General features: G+C 30.9%; 3 protein-coding genes across 5 annotated transcripts; 1 reads left to right on the plus strand and 2 right to left on the minus strand.

The window, feature by feature from the left end:
• Window positions 1–5,107: 5,107 nt before the first annotated feature.
• On the minus strand, window positions 5,108–5,761 carry LOC111241473 (cyclin-dependent protein kinase inhibitor SMR5-like). Its single transcript, XM_022779625.1, has one exon. The coding sequence runs from the start codon at window positions 5,681–5,683 to the stop codon at window positions 5,450–5,452; it is 234 nt and encodes a 77-aa protein (XP_022635346.1). The 5' UTR covers window positions 5,684–5,761; the 3' UTR covers window positions 5,108–5,449.
• Window positions 5,762–9,525: 3,764 nt separating this feature from the next.
• LOC106758724 (uncharacterized protein C24B11.05) lies at window positions 9,526–11,635 on the plus strand. The gene is made up of 9 exons (XM_014641692.2): window positions 9,526–9,685; window positions 9,785–9,866; window positions 9,954–10,019; window positions 10,104–10,201; window positions 10,309–10,346; window positions 10,457–10,544; window positions 10,642–10,920; window positions 11,086–11,151; window positions 11,335–11,635. The coding sequence occupies exons 2-9, from the start codon at window positions 9,806–9,808 to the stop codon at window positions 11,488–11,490; spliced, it is 852 nt and encodes a 283-aa protein (XP_014497178.1). The 5' UTR covers window positions 9,526–9,685; window positions 9,785–9,805; the 3' UTR covers window positions 11,491–11,635.
• Window positions 11,636–12,277: 642 nt separating this feature from the next.
• LOC106758177 (ubiquitin recognition factor in ER-associated degradation protein 1-like) lies at window positions 12,278–15,767 on the minus strand. Of its 3 annotated transcripts, none has more exons than XM_014641118.2 (12): window positions 15,662–15,767; window positions 15,452–15,495; window positions 15,078–15,152; window positions 14,698–14,722; window positions 14,556–14,588; window positions 14,321–14,442; window positions 14,080–14,210; window positions 13,782–13,996; window positions 13,445–13,692; window positions 13,047–13,325; window positions 12,677–12,955; window positions 12,278–12,565 (listed from the first exon to the last, which is right to left on the minus strand). In XM_014641118.2, exons 2-12 carry the CDS (start codon window positions 15,452–15,454, stop codon window positions 12,470–12,472), a joined length of 1,506 nt encoding a protein of 501 aa, XP_014496604.1. In that variant the 5' UTR covers window positions 15,455–15,495; window positions 15,662–15,767; the 3' UTR covers window positions 12,278–12,469. The 3 variants fall into 3 exon arrangements, with proteins under 3 accessions (XP_014496604.1, XP_014496603.1, XP_022635347.1); XM_014641117.2 differs by having other exon boundaries at window positions 15,608–15,665; XM_022779626.1 differs by lacking the exon at window positions 15,662–15,767 and adding an exon at window positions 15,605–15,641.
• Between the last annotated feature and the right edge of the window lie 1,110 nt (window positions 15,768–16,877).

Here is a 16,877-nt window from a genome sequence, read left to right on the forward strand (position 1 = left end):
AACTGTAAAACCTGCCAAGAGTTTGATATTCATACGATTATATGAATGGGTTGAGTTTATGATGATTATGATATGTTTATTGTAGTATTGAGTGATTTGACTTATAAGTTAGAAATCATTTATAAATTTAAATATACCATGTTATTTTCGTTGCATTAGCTCACCCTTCTTTATCTTCTTTTTTTTTTTTTGTTATTGTTGTGTTGTGTGTTTTCTCTCGACGATGATCATCCGGTGGGTGTGAGCAGAAGGTGATGAGATGCTGGTGGAACATGCGTTAGATAAAGGATCGACTACTGTTTAGCTTATATGGACGAGATCCTTGTTTTTGATCGTTTTAAGTTTGGATTGTATTAAGTTTAAAATTTGAGTGATAATTTATATAAAATTGAAGAAAACTTTTATTCCTCGTTTCTATGACTGTTCTATCATATTAAAGATGTAATAATTATATTATAGTTCAAAACTATAATTATTGGGATGTTATATTAAAGATATATAAAATATAAATTTAAATATGAATATTGAAAATTCTATTAAAATAAAATTGAAGTAGTTATTTATAAATACAGAAAATTAAAATTAAAAAAGAAATTGTAAGAATAAAATTTCATCCTTAAAGATATATGTGATATAAATTTAAATGGAAGTAGTAAAAGTTATATTAAAATAAAATTGAAGTAGTTATTTATAAATACAGAAAATTAAAATTAAAAAAGAAATTGTAAGAATAAAATTTCATCCTTAAAGATATATGTGATATAAATTTAAATGTGAATAGTGAAAATTCTATTAAAATAAAATTGAATTTGTTATTTATAACCATAAAAAAATAAAATTAAAAAAATTTGTAAGAATCAAATTACAATGTAAACCTTATAATTGTAACAATAATTAAGTTTTCGTATTAGAGTAATTATCAAATTATGTAGGTTAAAACCTTATGTTATTTTTCTTATTTGTTCTGATTTTCAGTTATCGAATTTTAAGTTGTTTTAACTAAGTTTTTTTTTTTTCTTTTCTAATCTTGAAAGAAGAGTTACATGTTTACTTTATATGTACTCCTGTATTTTCCAAAATAATTTCAATTTTCAATAAACAGAATATTTTTTACAGTATATTTACACTAGTCAAATTAAAATGGATAATAATCATGGTACACTTTTATTCAAGGATAAATACACCCAAAAGTTATGGGTTATGAGCTAGTCATTCCTCAAGTAACAACCTAACAAAAAAAAGAGTACGTGATTTTCTTCCTTGCAAAACTCACTTGCCATCCTCATGAACTGTAAAATTTATCCTTCCAAAGCTCACTTGCCATCCTCATGAATTGTAAAATTTCTATGATATTCCTATTCACCATTTCCTTTATCCTGTTTACGAGTTTTATGCTCGATGGAAGTTGCTTGAACCTTGCTCTCTAATTCCTAAATTATCATTGACCTTTCAACTCAAATCTCTTGTAATACTTCTCTAGGCATTACTCCATTTCCTTTACCATTTCTTCTATCCTTTTTGTTGGCCTAAACTCAGATTGAGGATACAAAATCTTAAAGAACTATGGACTCTTTCCTTCCATGCTCCTTTCACAATGTTTCAAAATTCCTATTTTTTTTTTTTAAATTTTACCTCATAAAAAAAGTCATGACATCATGTTTACTATATATCATAATTAATCATTTACAGAGATACCATGTTTAATGTACACCATGATTAGACATCATGTTTACTATACATCATGATTAATATTTTAATGTGCATCATGATTAATCATTTAAACATAGACCTGTTTATTTAAAGGTTTAATCATTCAGCATGTCCCTATTTGGATATGAATACCAAATGGGTCCTTTTCTTTTTTAAAGTCTTAATTGGATTCTTATTTTGTGATAATTGCAAGAATTACACTCTTCCGTTAGATTAGGCCCAACAGTATTAATGTTAGTTTGACGTGACATGGTGATATACGTGTTTTAAATGACTTCACTTTTTTATTTGGTCAAACGTGTCTATTTTATTTTTAAAAAAAAAATCGTTTAATTCAGTCGAGGGAATGCCATGGGGCACTCCCCATCTCCCAAAATTAGGATTTCAGATTAGGGGAATGGAAGCTCGCTTGCACTACGAAGGAGAAACATGGAATGTTCCCACGAGTTATCATGGAGGTGCTAGAAGAAATGATGACCTAATTCAGGTGTTTACGTGAGGAAAATGAACAACCTGATTGGCTTGCGGCCCGTTCTGTGTCGTGACGAGGCTGTGCATCATAGTGGTTACTTGAGGATGAATCGCGATTGGATTTTGCGATTAGGGTTCATGTTCTCTGATTTTCTCGAATGGTCTGTGGTCCTTTTCTATTTGTAGGATTTTGTTGGCTTATGGGGTACTATGCTTGTGCGAGGTGTTGTGTTGTTCTGAGTGACACGATGGTGTTCATGCACGGAGAAGATCGCAATGAAGGATTTCGCAACTTTATGTTGCGCAAATTTGAGGATTTTTCCTGACTCAGGATTCAGATTCTGGTTCTTTGCAATGATTTACGGGTGGTGCCATGGAGGTTGAACGAATCGGGTGAGCATCGCGATGAAGAAGATTCATTTGGAAATTAGGGTTGTTCTGTTTCTGGGTTTGGTTTGAGTCTGCAGGTTGATGAAGATAAAGAAGAAACTCGTAATTTGGTGTGAAGATGTTTGCAATGATAGAAGGAGTTGACTGATCATGGTGGAGATTGAGGAGATTGATGATCTTTCTAAGCTTAAACAATGTTTCAAGATAGTTGTGGGAAACATTTCCAATATTTAATTCATTTTTTCTAAAATGATTTAAAAAATAAAATAAAATAGACACGTAAACTAAATAGTGAAATTCACTTTATTTAAAAATTTATATTAATGAAATTCACCTTATTTAAAAATATATATTATCATGCCACGTGAATCTTTGATTAAACATTATTTAAACATAAATTTATTTGTTACACATTTTAAAAACGAGTTTTAAGTTATGATATATGAAAATGAAAATTCATAATTTAGAGAATATATTAACTCAATAAAAATTCACAGAAATTCTTGTTACACAAAATTCACAAGGATATTATCATTATTAATAATATTATTATTGGAATGAAAGTGAAGAACATTGGCGAATTTAAAATTATTATTATTATTTATTATTATTATTATTATTATTAATATTATTATAGTTTAATAAATTATTTGGTCTCTACTTTTAGAGATTTGGTTCAAAATGATTCTACTTTTTAAAAAAGTTGGGTAAGATCCCATATTTCGTTAAAAAATGTTCAATAAGATCATTTTGCTTCACGCGTTAAAAACATAACGGTGGAAATGTCACTGTGGCCAAAACTGAATGACCTGTACAATTTGATGTATACGTGAAACGTATGATATATTTGAATGTGTAAATAAAAAAAAAATATAATGACGTGACCTAGGTTACCCTAAGTTACTCAAACAGACCCCAAAACCCTAAGTTACGCTTGAAATACCTCGTCGTCTTCTCCAATCTCTTTGTCACCTATACCACAACAATTTCATTTTCAAGAATCCTAGAAATGCAATTCCAGTTCTAGGAATAATTACCGTTATCTCTATTGAACAAAAAAGGAATAATTGTTGAAAACTTGATGCAGTGATTGACAATTGGTAAAAATTCACCCTTTATAGTGGTACCAAACTAAGAAAAACAATAAAAAAATTCTGAGGAATTTTCATCATTTGGTGTGATTAATCTATAATAGATAGTATCTTAAGCGGCAACTTTGTTATCTTAAAAGGAGTTAGTTGTTATGTTTTTTCTCTTTCCTCTTTAGATAAGATGCAACCTTCCTTATTTATGTTTCCTGTTTCTTGTCTTCTTTTTCTTAAATGATAAAATTCATCTGCAAAATACTCTTGTTGTCATTGGGACACAACATCATCAACTAGTTATATGGTTTGGATTTCAATTTGTTGTTGATGCCTGCTTTTCGAGTTTAATCATTGTTAGCCATATATGGTTATTATCACTGCCCATTTGTTGTGAGGGGATGTGGGGTTAATGCAACTCTGCAACACTATTGGTTGGATGTTGGTTTCTGGTTGATGGCATCTTTGATTTGCGCTAATAGCTTAGTTGGAAGAGAATAGGTAATCTGAAGGTCGCATGTTCAATCCATGTTCATCAATTCCTTATTTTCACGAAATGTAGATTTTGAACAAATATTGGTCGAACCATCCTTTTCCTATGACAATGACACTACTATGACTTTTTACAATGACACTCTCCATTGAATTCTCCAGCTCGACACTAATATTCTTGTCGAATAATTGCAACTCATAAGACCTAACTAAACTGAGTGAAAAAAATGAAAAGATCATCCAGAAGAAGAAGATCTAGAAGAAAAAGAGGACACGTCATTCAGTTTTGGCCAGAGTGAAATTTTTCTAAAAGAGAGAGAATGGTGGATTGAGAAGACGGTCTCTGTGTATGTCTATATGAGTGTATATGTCTATATGAGTGTAGGGGTTTAGAGGAGAAATTCTCATCGAAAAGAGAATCGATTATCCGATTGTGATGAGAAAGGATGATCGATTTGGGATCATGTATGTATTTCTGGTTGTTATGAGAAAGGATAATACGTGAGAGAATTGACTTCATAGAATCGATTCCACACTTCATCTTCACTTCTTTCTTCCTAAACCTTTCTCGTGTCCTATTAATCAATCACTTACCTCACCTATGGCAGGTTGACAACTGTTTCAAACCACACAAACCATCTCTCTTCACATTTTTTACCAAGTTAACCATAAATACATTAACATCACTAGAAAAAAAAAAAAGTAATTTTTCACTGACGTGATTTTCCCTTGTGATTCTCCTCACTTCAGCAAGTAAGATGAATTGAAAGTTACTCGTTTAGGAGATCATTTACTGTGTCGTCTTACATAATTGAAAATCAATGATTCTTGAATCGTTTAAAGAAAATGCTAACAAAAAATAGACTACAATTTTCTATATAAAAAAACATATATAAATGTATAGAAACTAAATTAATAATTAATATAAATATGAAAGTTACTAAGTAAACCAAAGTTACCCATTTGATTAAAATACAAAATTTATTTATTTTCTAACTTGCATGAATTATGTTGGCAACATACAAGAGAATGACGGAGAAAGAGCCGTTTAAGGTTGTACAAAATAAGGAAAATTTCAGCTATGTATAAATACAAATCCCATCACTAGGGAAGTTAAACAAGCTACTCAGGGGGCTGCGTGGTGCATGTTCTGTACAAACCCAACCATAGTAACAGACAACAGAGTCTAGAAGGAAAAATATTATATATTTACACCAGTCACATATAACAACATTAGCTTTTCCACAATACAAAACACAACCCCAAAAAAACAGTTGGGTTTGGAAGAGAACTAGAGAAGAGTGTCAGTTAAAAGCAGTTGTAGTTGGCAGCACAAGAGAGAAGAGCTGGTCGAGATCAGGTGGGTGGAAGTAACCACTTTTAGGTGGCTGTCTTTTCTTCCCAAAAGAAAAAGGCTTTTTCTTTGGGGGCGGTGGGGGTGCCAACGCCGCCGGTATACGGCAGTCTAAGCGGTTGGGAGTGGAACAACGGGCGGCGGCGTGAGTTTCTTCCTCTGCAAGGACGGCGGCACCGTTCATATTGTGATGATGATATTACAAGTATGTTTGATAAGAGGGAATGGAACAAGTGGAAGATGAGTAGTGAGTGGTTTTTGGTTTATTTATAGTTATATGATTTATTAATGTGTACAGCAAGGAAGAGAGAGTAATTTTGAAAATTGAAAAAGTGATGAATTTATGGTAGGGTGTTCCAGAAGATGCTAGGAGTAGTTTTGTGGGTGTGGTTGTGGAAGAGACACGTGGCAACACTCTCTAACACGTGGCGTTAATAAAGAGATGAAAGAAGGATTTGCATTTTGCAGGAGCGCGCCTGCTCTTTTCACTTCACCGCCTCCTCTCTCGGCTGCACTTTCTATGTTATGACAACCACACAAGAATGTTGGACAATATATTTTTGTTTCCTGGATTAATTAAAGGATATACATATTTAAAAATTAACCTTGACAAAAATACCTAAGAATATTTTAGAAAATAAATAAATCAAACACTTAAGTGTTTGTTTTTCTATTTACATCAACCATACTTTCTACTTATTTTTACTTACTTTCCTTCTATATAAAATAATTCCATTTTTCATTATCTCTCTTCTCTTTTTCTTCCCTTTTCATTCCACTATCTAAAATTCACTTAATGTTTTGTTTCTTATAACAAAGTTCTTTAATGGAGATAAATGTTTCAAATCAAAATGACAATATTTGAGTTACAAATAAAAGATAAGAAACACAAATTAATAATAGGTGAGATCAATAGAATTTTTCTTTAATAATTGTGAGAGAGATTAATAACTCTTTCAAAATGATAATATAAGAGAAAAAAACTTTATAACTACTCAATTAATGAGAAATTTAGTTTAGATTAATCAAAATTGAGAAGATATATGATCTTTCGATGTGTGTAGTATAGATGATAAGTGAATACATGTGTTGGATATGGTTAAATTATGTATTCAAAATTTCAACTTTTTTGGTAATATTTTAATGTCGAATAATATATTGTTAGATATGATATTAATTTGACAGACTCATCTTTAATTAAAAAAGTAGTTCAATAATATGCAATTGAAAAAAAAAGACCATAAAGATAAAGATATAAGTTGGATACTTTTATATTAATTCCTTCATTAATCAATATTGCATTCAATTATTAATTAATACGAACAAATTCTATCAAGTATACTTGTTTTTGTCACTGTTGGATAAAAAATTAATTATTATTTTAATTGCAATGACTTCTAACTAAATAATTTCAACATTATTTACATTTATTTCTGACTAAACAAACAAGTTACAAAGAAAATGATATTAAAAAAATCATAAATTTGTTCATTAAAAGAGAAATCACTAGACCAATACAAATCAAATTTACCTTTTTAAGTTATCTAAAAAAACACAAATAATGTTCAAAGTTTTCAAACTAAAACTCAAGGATTGGTTAATGATTAGAAGAGTAGTAGTGATTTCCTTCTCGTTGTCTATCTTTATTCTTCAAATATATCGTTTATTTATAGAGTGTTGAAATTAATAAAGAGTTGTTGAGATCGTTTTTAGATGTTGTAAGCTTTATATAAGGTGTTTTTTAAGTTGTATTTATCCAAGCATAGAAATGCATTTAATGTTATTAATATAACTTTAATTTCATTTTTTTTTCTTCAAGCAACATTTTAGTATATGCCATTATGCCTCATGATTTCTTCATCTAAACTAAAGTAAAAAACAAGATCGATGGTCTTTGAAGAGTGAACAACTTTTCAAAATAAAAATTGGTGTAGACTAACTTTAGCATGTTTAAAGAATTTAATAAAAAAAATCATGTTGTATACTTTATTTTAAAGAATTTAATAAAAAAGTATTTGGAATCTATCGAGCTTTCCAACAATCTTCCATTCTTATGGTGTTTCGAATAATAGAACTTAAACAAGCAAAGTTTTATAATGAGATTTTATTAGATCATATTTCAAATAACTTTCCAAAAACAAATTCAAATATATAATAAACATTAATACAAGTTTAATGAAGTTTCAAATTTCATCACTGAATTTTCATTATATTAAGAAGATATAATATTTGTTTATATTAATAATTATGATAAACAAAGAATGAAAGAAAATATTATAATATGTTACAAGTATCAAAGTAAAAACAAGTACATAAAAAGAAGAAATTATAGACAAAATGACTTTATATTTTTATTCTTTTGTGTCCTATTCAAATAGACAAAACTTACAAAATTTTCCTTAATTTACATATCACTTTAATTTTAACTTTTTTTCCTCAATTAAGAGCGTCAAAAATGACCTTAGTTAAATTCTTTTTCATTGCGCAAGAAAAAATTTTCACCAGCATCTAAAGAGAGTAAAAAAAGAGGTTTTCTCCTTAAATCTAAAACACAATATATCATTTCACATCAAAATGTGTATCGTAACATTTAATCACATTATTGAAAAGNAAAGTGGAGGAATTACTAATAAAAAATGAGTTTATAACGTTTTATATTCAAATAGACAAAACTTACAAAATTTTCCTTAACTTACATATCACTTAAATTTTAACTTTTTTTCCTCAGTTAAAAGCGTCAAAAATGACTTTAGTTAAATTCTTTTTCATTGCGAAAGAAAAAATTTTCACGCATTTAAAGAGAGTAAGAAAAGAGGTTTTCTTCTTAAATCTAAAAAACAATATAACATTTTACATCAAAATGTGTCATAACATTTAATCACATTATTGAAAAGTAACGTGGAGGAATTACTAATAAAAAATAGTTTATAACGTTTTATATTTAATGTTAGTATAGAAAAAAATTAACATAAAAAATACCTATAACTTTTTTTTATAAATAAAATAAAGTGTTTGATAAGGGCCAATATCATATCTTCAATAAACATCTGTTTCTTGAAAAATCCACGTCAAATAATTTTAAAACATTAAAAAATCTAATTGGAAGTTCATGCATTGTTTAGACATCAAATACAAGAGGTTGATGTTATATCACTAATAGGTGTTTGTTTGAAAATTGGTTTTGGAAAATCAAATTCTAATATGTAATTAGGAGAAAATTGGTTGAAAAATAAGTTACAATTCAATTTTCGGGTAACGGAATTCTAAACTGTAATTTAAAAGAAATTTGTTGAAAAAATAAGTTAGTATTTCGAAAACTGAATTTTTATTTTTATGATTTAAAAGAACAAAAATTAAATTCAAAATTATATTTTCTAAGAATTAAATTGTGACTTGAAAAAAAATTACTATTTATATAAATATTAAACATAATATACTATTGAAATAAATTTAAATTCAAATGTGGTATTTGACGAAATAATCGGAAAATAAGTTAGAATCTTTGTTAGAAAATGCTACCAAAGAGCTAATATATATATATATATATGGAAACGTTACGCGATGCACCGGTAAACGGCTTTAAATCTCTTCATTTATTAAAGCTTGATATTAAATTATAAGTACTTCAAAAAAAACAAAAGAATCACCGACAAATCTAAATTGCCCCCAACAACTTGGGCAGTGTTTTTATGAAATGTTTGCTTAGTGGGTTAAGTAAAAAACAAAACTAATTATTATTTACTATTATTTATTATTATTATTATTATTATTATTATTATTATTATTATTATTATATTGAGTTAAGCCGAAAGTCGAAACCTGCGTAGTAGTTGCGGCGAACAAAGAAAGTAAAGATGAAAGAGTGGAATGCATGTTAAACTTGAAGACAGAAACGTGTCATCATGGTAATGGACAACGTGGTACATGTCATAAATGTTCCCAACACCTTTGAGTTTTCTTTTTACTTTTCTAGTTTGAAAAACTTATTTTAGCAGCAAATAGCTTTATAGTTTAGAATTGTGTTGTGAAAATATCATCTTCCTTTCTAGTTTTATACATTAACCTTTCAACACAATCACCATTATTCACGTCACAAATAGCTTTCACTCGACTCACTCTATTTATTCCCCTTTCCACCCTTTCTTCCCTACAATCCGTTTCTTCTTGCCATACAATTTCTAACGCAGTAAGCGACTGTGCTGAACCGTACAATACCAAGATTTTCTTCACATTTTAGTTTAGCGTTAGTTTAACATACTGCAATGCTTCCTTCTTTTGCTTGCAGTTGAGCCTGCCAGAGTCTGAAATGGAGAACGGGGATCAGTTCCAGGGGATTTCCAATGCGAAGTACGATTGTCTTTTATTTGGTAAGCCTTGACTATTTTTGGTGGCTTTCCCACTCGTAAATGCAGGTTTCGTTATTTGCCATGGTGATATTGATGACTTAATTTCAGATCTTGATGATACCCTTTATCCTTTGAGTTCTGGATTGGCTGAGCAAGTGAAGAAAAATATCCAGGGTAGTGACTTCACCGAATTGAATGTGTCATCACTTTAATGTGTGTGGATTTCGCTGAATTTCTTTATTTCAATGGGTTGTACAGAGTACATGCTTCAAAAGCTTGGGATAGCAGAGGCTAAAGTTCCTGAATTGTGCTTTTCCTTATACAAGACTTATGGTACAACCATGGCTGGTCTCAAGGTATAAGTAATTGCACTTTTACTGTTTGTTAAAAGGCATTTTTATTTTTTTGTTTAGATGTGATGCTAACGAATCAATCCAATCATTGTTTCTTTCTCTTTCACCAGGCTATTGGCTATGACTTTGACTATGATGACTTTCATAGGTAACTGTCTCTACATATCTGAGATTTGTTCCATTTTTCAATTTTTTTTTGTAGTAGTTAGAAATCATGTGAAATATAATAAGCACCGAGGACTATTTTGTTTTGAGCAGCTTTGTTCATGGGAGATTGCCATATGATATACTGAAACCTGACCCTGTTCTGAGGGGAGTTTTGCTGAGCTTGCCTGTTAGAAAAATTGTGAGTTTCTTTGTTCTTATTTAATAATGAACAAAATAGGACCTGATTGATAAATATATCTTCAGCATAATGTTGCTGTCATATTATTTTTTCCAAGATTTTTACGAACTCAGACAAGGCCCATGCTAGTAGAGTGCTTCGCAGGCTTGGATTGGAGGATTGTTTTGAAAGTGTTATATGCTTTGAGACCCTGAATTCCTCCAATGAAGATGGCAGTGAATGTAAACCAAGTCCCGCAGGGGTTTTTGATTTTTATGAATACATTCATAGTCCTGATTCTGATGTAGTGCTTCCACGGACCCCGGTTGTATGTAAACCCTCTCAAGATGCATTTGAAAAGGTTTTCAGTATAGCAGATATAGACCCTCGAAGGACAGTAAGATCACCAATCCTTCTTTGCTCATTTCTTTTCCCTTCTCTCTCTAATCCTAATTTGACCTTTGTTTTGTGTCTTTTGTATCCAAGAATATCACTTATCAGTTTTTTAATGATATGTATTTTCTTGCAAACTAAATTATGTAACCTTGTTTTGCTTTTCCAGTTATTCTTTGATGACAGTCTCCGCAATTTACAAACGGGCAAATCCGTAGGCCTTCACACAGTCTTGGTCAGTAGCATAACACTAGTCATAGAATAGAACATTAGTTTTTTTTTTTTTTTTCTTTCTTTCTGGTGTTAGTGATTTCAAACGGCATATAGTAGCCTCAAAAAATCATCATGAATACTCATGAACATTTTATAGGAAGCCTATACAGTTGTGAGTTATCTAATGTGACATGCATGCATGCAGGTGGGAAATTATGTTAGAACTATGGGAGTGGATCATGCCTTAGAGAGTATCCACAATATGAAAGAGGCATTTCCAGAACTGTGGGAAAGCGATGAGAAGCCTGAAAGTGTCAAGTGTTCTAGAAAAGTTTCGATTGAAACATCAGTAGTAGCTTAATTTATACTTCCAAGTTCTGAGAACTTGTGGGTCTGGTAGTGTACTGTGATTTGATGTTGATTAATGTTGTTGGAAAATTTTATATATTTATTTCAAACAATAGACAAAGGTAATATGTTTTGAAGACAGACGAAAACTCCCATAATCATGCTTCAATTATAATCTCCGTGCAACCCTTAAACGCCAAAAATCCATATATTACATATATGTGTGATTATTATCACATGGAAATGCTAAGAATAGACAAATTCTTGTGAATACATTGCAATTGTTTGAATTTGTATTTAATGATTTTTTTTATTTACTTTTTTAATTTTACAATCGCGTGTTTCTATTGACGTTGAACTTAACCGGTTGATTAAACAAAACTCTTACGAAAAAATGATTGGTTTTAACTTTCAATTTTTTTATTTTTTTTTTTATCTTGGCTTATTGGGTTAAATTTTATAGTTCTTGCCTTTCTTTGTCTATCGGTTTTAATAAGATGGCTGAGACTATGAAGTTAAAACATGACTGCTGTTTGTGCTGCCCTCACAATTTTATTAGCGCATTGTTAGCATATTATGTTTTGCAGGATGCATTATCTCTATTACTGTTTTATACTAATTCCCTTCAACTAGATTCTTCCCTCCAAAGCTGTAGGGCTTCTCAAATCAAACGGGGGCATCGTATAATTTAAGGAACGATTTGCATAAAAAAATAAAAATAAAAGGCTTGCTGATAAGAAAATAAAAGGCCTATATAATTAAAGACAACCGGTAGCAGATAGGAGATGACGAATATCGGCAAAATAAATCAAATAAGAATTCAAAAATCTTTTGGAGTAATTTCTGATTCCATGAGGTTACATCTGATATTTACATCTGATATTTACATATTTACATATATAGCATGAAAAACATATATAAGCTTAGCCAATGTTGGTTCAACCAATATTCCGTTTATCAAAAGAAAACAGGACAAAATTAGATAATAAGGATCAATCCATTAACGTATGCTTCTTTCCAGTGAAAGGCTTGAACTTTAGCTGTTCTTCCTTTTGGGATTTCTCCTGACTTTTGTTTCCTGGAGAAAACTAAAAAGAAAGAAAAAATGGTAGATGAAGAGAAAATGCATACAAAAATCATGTAAACAAATTATAGATTTTTTATGCTCTATCAATAAAATTGCTACTTCTGAGAACTACCTTAGGTGTTGCTTGAAAGCTAGACGTAGTTACATTAGATCCAAACACAAGATTTCCAGAAGATCTACGTGACGCAGTATTTTTTGGTTTAGAATCCGAATTCTTCATTTCTTTGTCAGTTTCTTTGTGCTTTAGCTTTGGACGGGATGTTTCTTCAACTGTTCGTGCTAAGGCTTTATCACTCAAACTTCTTCCAGCTCCTGAGAACGGAATGAAAGGCTTGTATTTTGGATCTTCTTCCTCTAGAAATTTTTCTTGCCATTTGTTTTCATGAGAAGTCTAAAATCAAAGAAAAATTGGTTCAATGGAATCATAGAATTTTTACGGCATTTCTTTGTCTCTCCGTAAATTACTACTGCTAACGAATTACCTTAGATGTTGCTTGACAGCTAGATGAAGCTGCATTTATCCCATACACAAGCTTTCCGGAAGCTTTACGAGACGCAACATTTGCTGGCTTAGAATCAGAATCCTTCATTTCTTTGTCAGTTTCTTTCTGATATAAATCAGGAAAGGATGCTACTTCAACTGGGTTTGCTGAGGTTTTACCACCCAAACGTCTTCCAGAACCAGAAAAGGGAATGAAAGGTTTGAATTTTGGATCTGCTTCCTCCTTGGATTTGTCTTGACATTGACTTTCTTGAGAAACCTAAAAAAAAAAAAAAAAAAAAATTGATTAGATGGACTTCTGAAAGGAATAAGAGTCTGAACTCCGGATCATGTTAATGAAACGCGTCTATCCAGAAAATTCCTACCGCTAAAAACTACCTTAGGTGTTGCTTTATTGCTAGATATAGTTGCATTTGACTCAAACACCAGCTTTCCCAAAGCTCCATGAGACGCAGTATTTGTTGGCTTAGCGTCTGAATTATTGATTTCTTCGTCATATTGTTTCTGCTCTAACTCCGGAAGGGATGTTTGTTCAACTGGTTCTAACGAGGCTTTACCATCCAAGCGTCTTGAAAAACCAGAAAATGAATTGAACCGGGCAATCTTTTTTGGCGGCTCATCTTCAACTGAAATGCCAAGAATATAATCATAAACTGCGAATGAAGCTTTTTACTAAATAAAAATGAGCAAATTCAAAAGAGCATAGAATGCCAACCCTTTGGTCTTCTCCTGTCAACTTTGGCTTGTTTCTTAGGTTCTTTATAATCAAGTGGCGGAGCAAAATCAACTTCACAGTCAGTTTCAATTATACTGACTGCAGGAGAGGGTCGAGCTCCAACAACGTCAATGTAATACTTCTTGTTGTTGTATTGAACCATTATAGTGTCCCCAGTTGTTAAGCATGAGTAACTCCTCAGTGAAGTCTCTAAGCTGTGAATAATCAAGAGAAAGAAAGAGCATATCAATTGACACATTACCAAAGGCATATCTAGATGTTGTAAAAGAATACTAACATGGCTTTTGGATTGTGGATATCTAAAAAATCCTTTGTGTGAGGCTGCAGCTTCACATAAGTTGCTTTTGTAAGGTTGGTGTTTTTCACATATAAAAGGTCTCCCTCTTGGAGGAGCATATTTTCCATCATCTGACAACAAAACCAAAAAGAATATCATAAACTGTAAACAAATGAGAAAAAATTCATTGAGCAGAAATCACACAGAAAATAAAATCAACAAAAGAAGAGGTATCACCTACCCAGTATGGTATATATATGATCCCTTCATCAGCTACGAATTCTAGCACCCCACAATGTGTAACTCTTTCAGCAGAAGGATTAATAAGTTGAAATAACATAGGGTACTCTATGTGCAAAGACGCTGAGAAACAAAATCAGTGAAAATCGTGATAGATATTTAGATGAATAAGCCAGTAATTTAGCAGGCAGGAAAAAATGAATCAAATAGTTGAAATCAGACAAACATTTACTCACCGAGGCGATCAAGGGCTGAGGGAGGCATGATAACTGAAGGAAGCGATAATTGTCATAAGAAAACTTATAGGGATACTCAAGTTACGAAAGTTCTATACATGTTTAGCATGAAAGAAGTAAAATATAAGTTGTTGGTACATACTTTTATCACCCTTTTCCAGATGTGACTGCAAAGAATCAAGAAATTATGGAATCAGATTAATATTTTGAATCACGTGCACATTTAAATATATTTTTTTAAAAGATAGCTATATCAATGCACATGAAAAATGCACCAATGTCACTCACAACCCAGTAAAGTAAGCAATCTATAGCCAGCGACCACAGACCAATTGGGCACTGGATGATTAACACAAGCAGAAGTACAAACCCCAAAGGATACATTGACCATTGTGAATAGAAAAGTTCTAACATTTGAGGAAAGAAAACAGAATCTTCAAATTTGAAAATTTTCTCTCTGGCAACTATCAAAAGAAAATTACAGGCACCGTAGACCGCCAGAGGCCGAATCAGTGATCGTACCTTGTCGATGAAGGAGACAGGGTAACAGCGATAATACTGTTCAAAGGTTGCACATCGATCACCTCCGTAATACGCCTGCAATTTTTTCAAAGCAAAAAGAAGAAAAGAAAAAGTTGACATACAAAATACGATCATGAAAATTATCGACACTTATTTGATCAAAGGAAAAACAAAAAGGTCAGCACTTAGACCATTAAGTTCCAAGGCACGCAATTTTGAAGACTCGATCAAGGATAAAGAGTGATCACTGATAAAGTTCAAGATTAAAAAGAAACAATTTCCTAACTGATTCAAATTTACAATTTCTATTATTAACATGGTTGATTGCAGAGTCAAGAACACAAAGAATAAACAAAAGTAATGGGTCAACGTACCATAGATTTCGAGGACTTGAAGACAACTTGAAGTCTGCGTGTTCCTGAAGTTAACAAAGAAATGAGCAGACAAACAAATACCAATAATCACGATCCAGTTCAACGAAAAATGCGATCGGATGAAAAATTTTGCAACTTGCAGAAAGTTACAACAACCGAGAAAAAATACAAAGTTGCGTGGGGAACTCCGAGTGTTATTACACCTCTTACATGCTTCAGAAGAACACGGACACGGGCATTTTATAGGTTAGGACTAGGAATGCTTCGCCTTTGCTGTGAGCAATATCTATCTTTTGTGGGCCGGATCGAAGCGAAATAGTATTGTTTGGGCCGGTCCATTTAAGGTTGGCTTTTCTTCATATACCGAAGTAATTCTCTCTGCAATCCCGCGTTGTGGTGTCGTGCTTGCCTAGCATGTAAATGGGATTGGGTGGAGGAAGAGGAAGAGTTTTCAAACATACAAAATCTAAACATTGAACTGTGAAGGACAATAATATTATTCTAAAAATCCGTTTCAAACTATTATGAAAAATTATATTTTATTTTTAAATTAAATTATAAAGTATTCAGTCTTTATATTTATCATTTATAATAATAAATAACATGTATAAAATGATAAATAGAGTTTCATAATAAATTAAAATAACTAAAATATATTTTTATGTAATGTTTATTAAAAAATATATTTCATATCGACTATCATACAATAAAGAAATCAAATATTTTGTAATTTTGATTTATAAATTAAATATATTTTTTCATAATAATTTGTTGAAAAAAACATCCTTATTTTAATCATTCTACAGTATTTTTTTTTTCTTATCTTGGTTAATTGGTTTAGTATTTTAGTAAGTAAAAGCCATGGAAATCCAATTATGTTGTTATAAAGATAAAAACAATTGGTAGAAAGAAAATTAAAAATAAACTTCCCAACCTAAAAAAAACAAATAATAGTTGATAAAAAAAAACGAAAAAAAAAACACAATACTTATTATCACTATTAAAGATTTAATAATCTTGGAATTTGATACACAAAAGAATTTATAATTATATCAAATAAAGTCTAAAAAGGAAAAATGTTATATATTCACATCAGTCTATCATTATTAGTATTTTTTCTAACATAAAAGTCCAGAAAGAAAAATAATAGATTTGTATAGGTGCGTGTATACTTTTTTTTTTCCTTTTTCTGATGACAATAAAGAGTGGAAAACAAAAAATTAGTAATTATTAAAATTATAAAAAAATTATATAAGGAAAACAGTTACAAAAGTGAATCATTTTATTCATTTCTATTATTTTTATTTTGGATTAGAGAAAATAAAGGTAATTGTAGTGTATGGAGGTATTGAGAGTAAGGGGTGGATCGGGTGGAGGGAGAAACGGATCGGGTGGAGGGAGAAAATGATCGGTAGGGCTCAGCTGG

Source organism: Vigna radiata, chromosome 4, assembly GCF_000741045.1.
Source record: "Vigna radiata var. radiata cultivar VC1973A chromosome 4, Vradiata_ver6, whole genome shotgun sequence".
In the NCBI taxonomy this organism is placed as follows: Eukaryota; Viridiplantae; Streptophyta; class Magnoliopsida; order Fabales; family Fabaceae; genus Vigna; species Vigna radiata.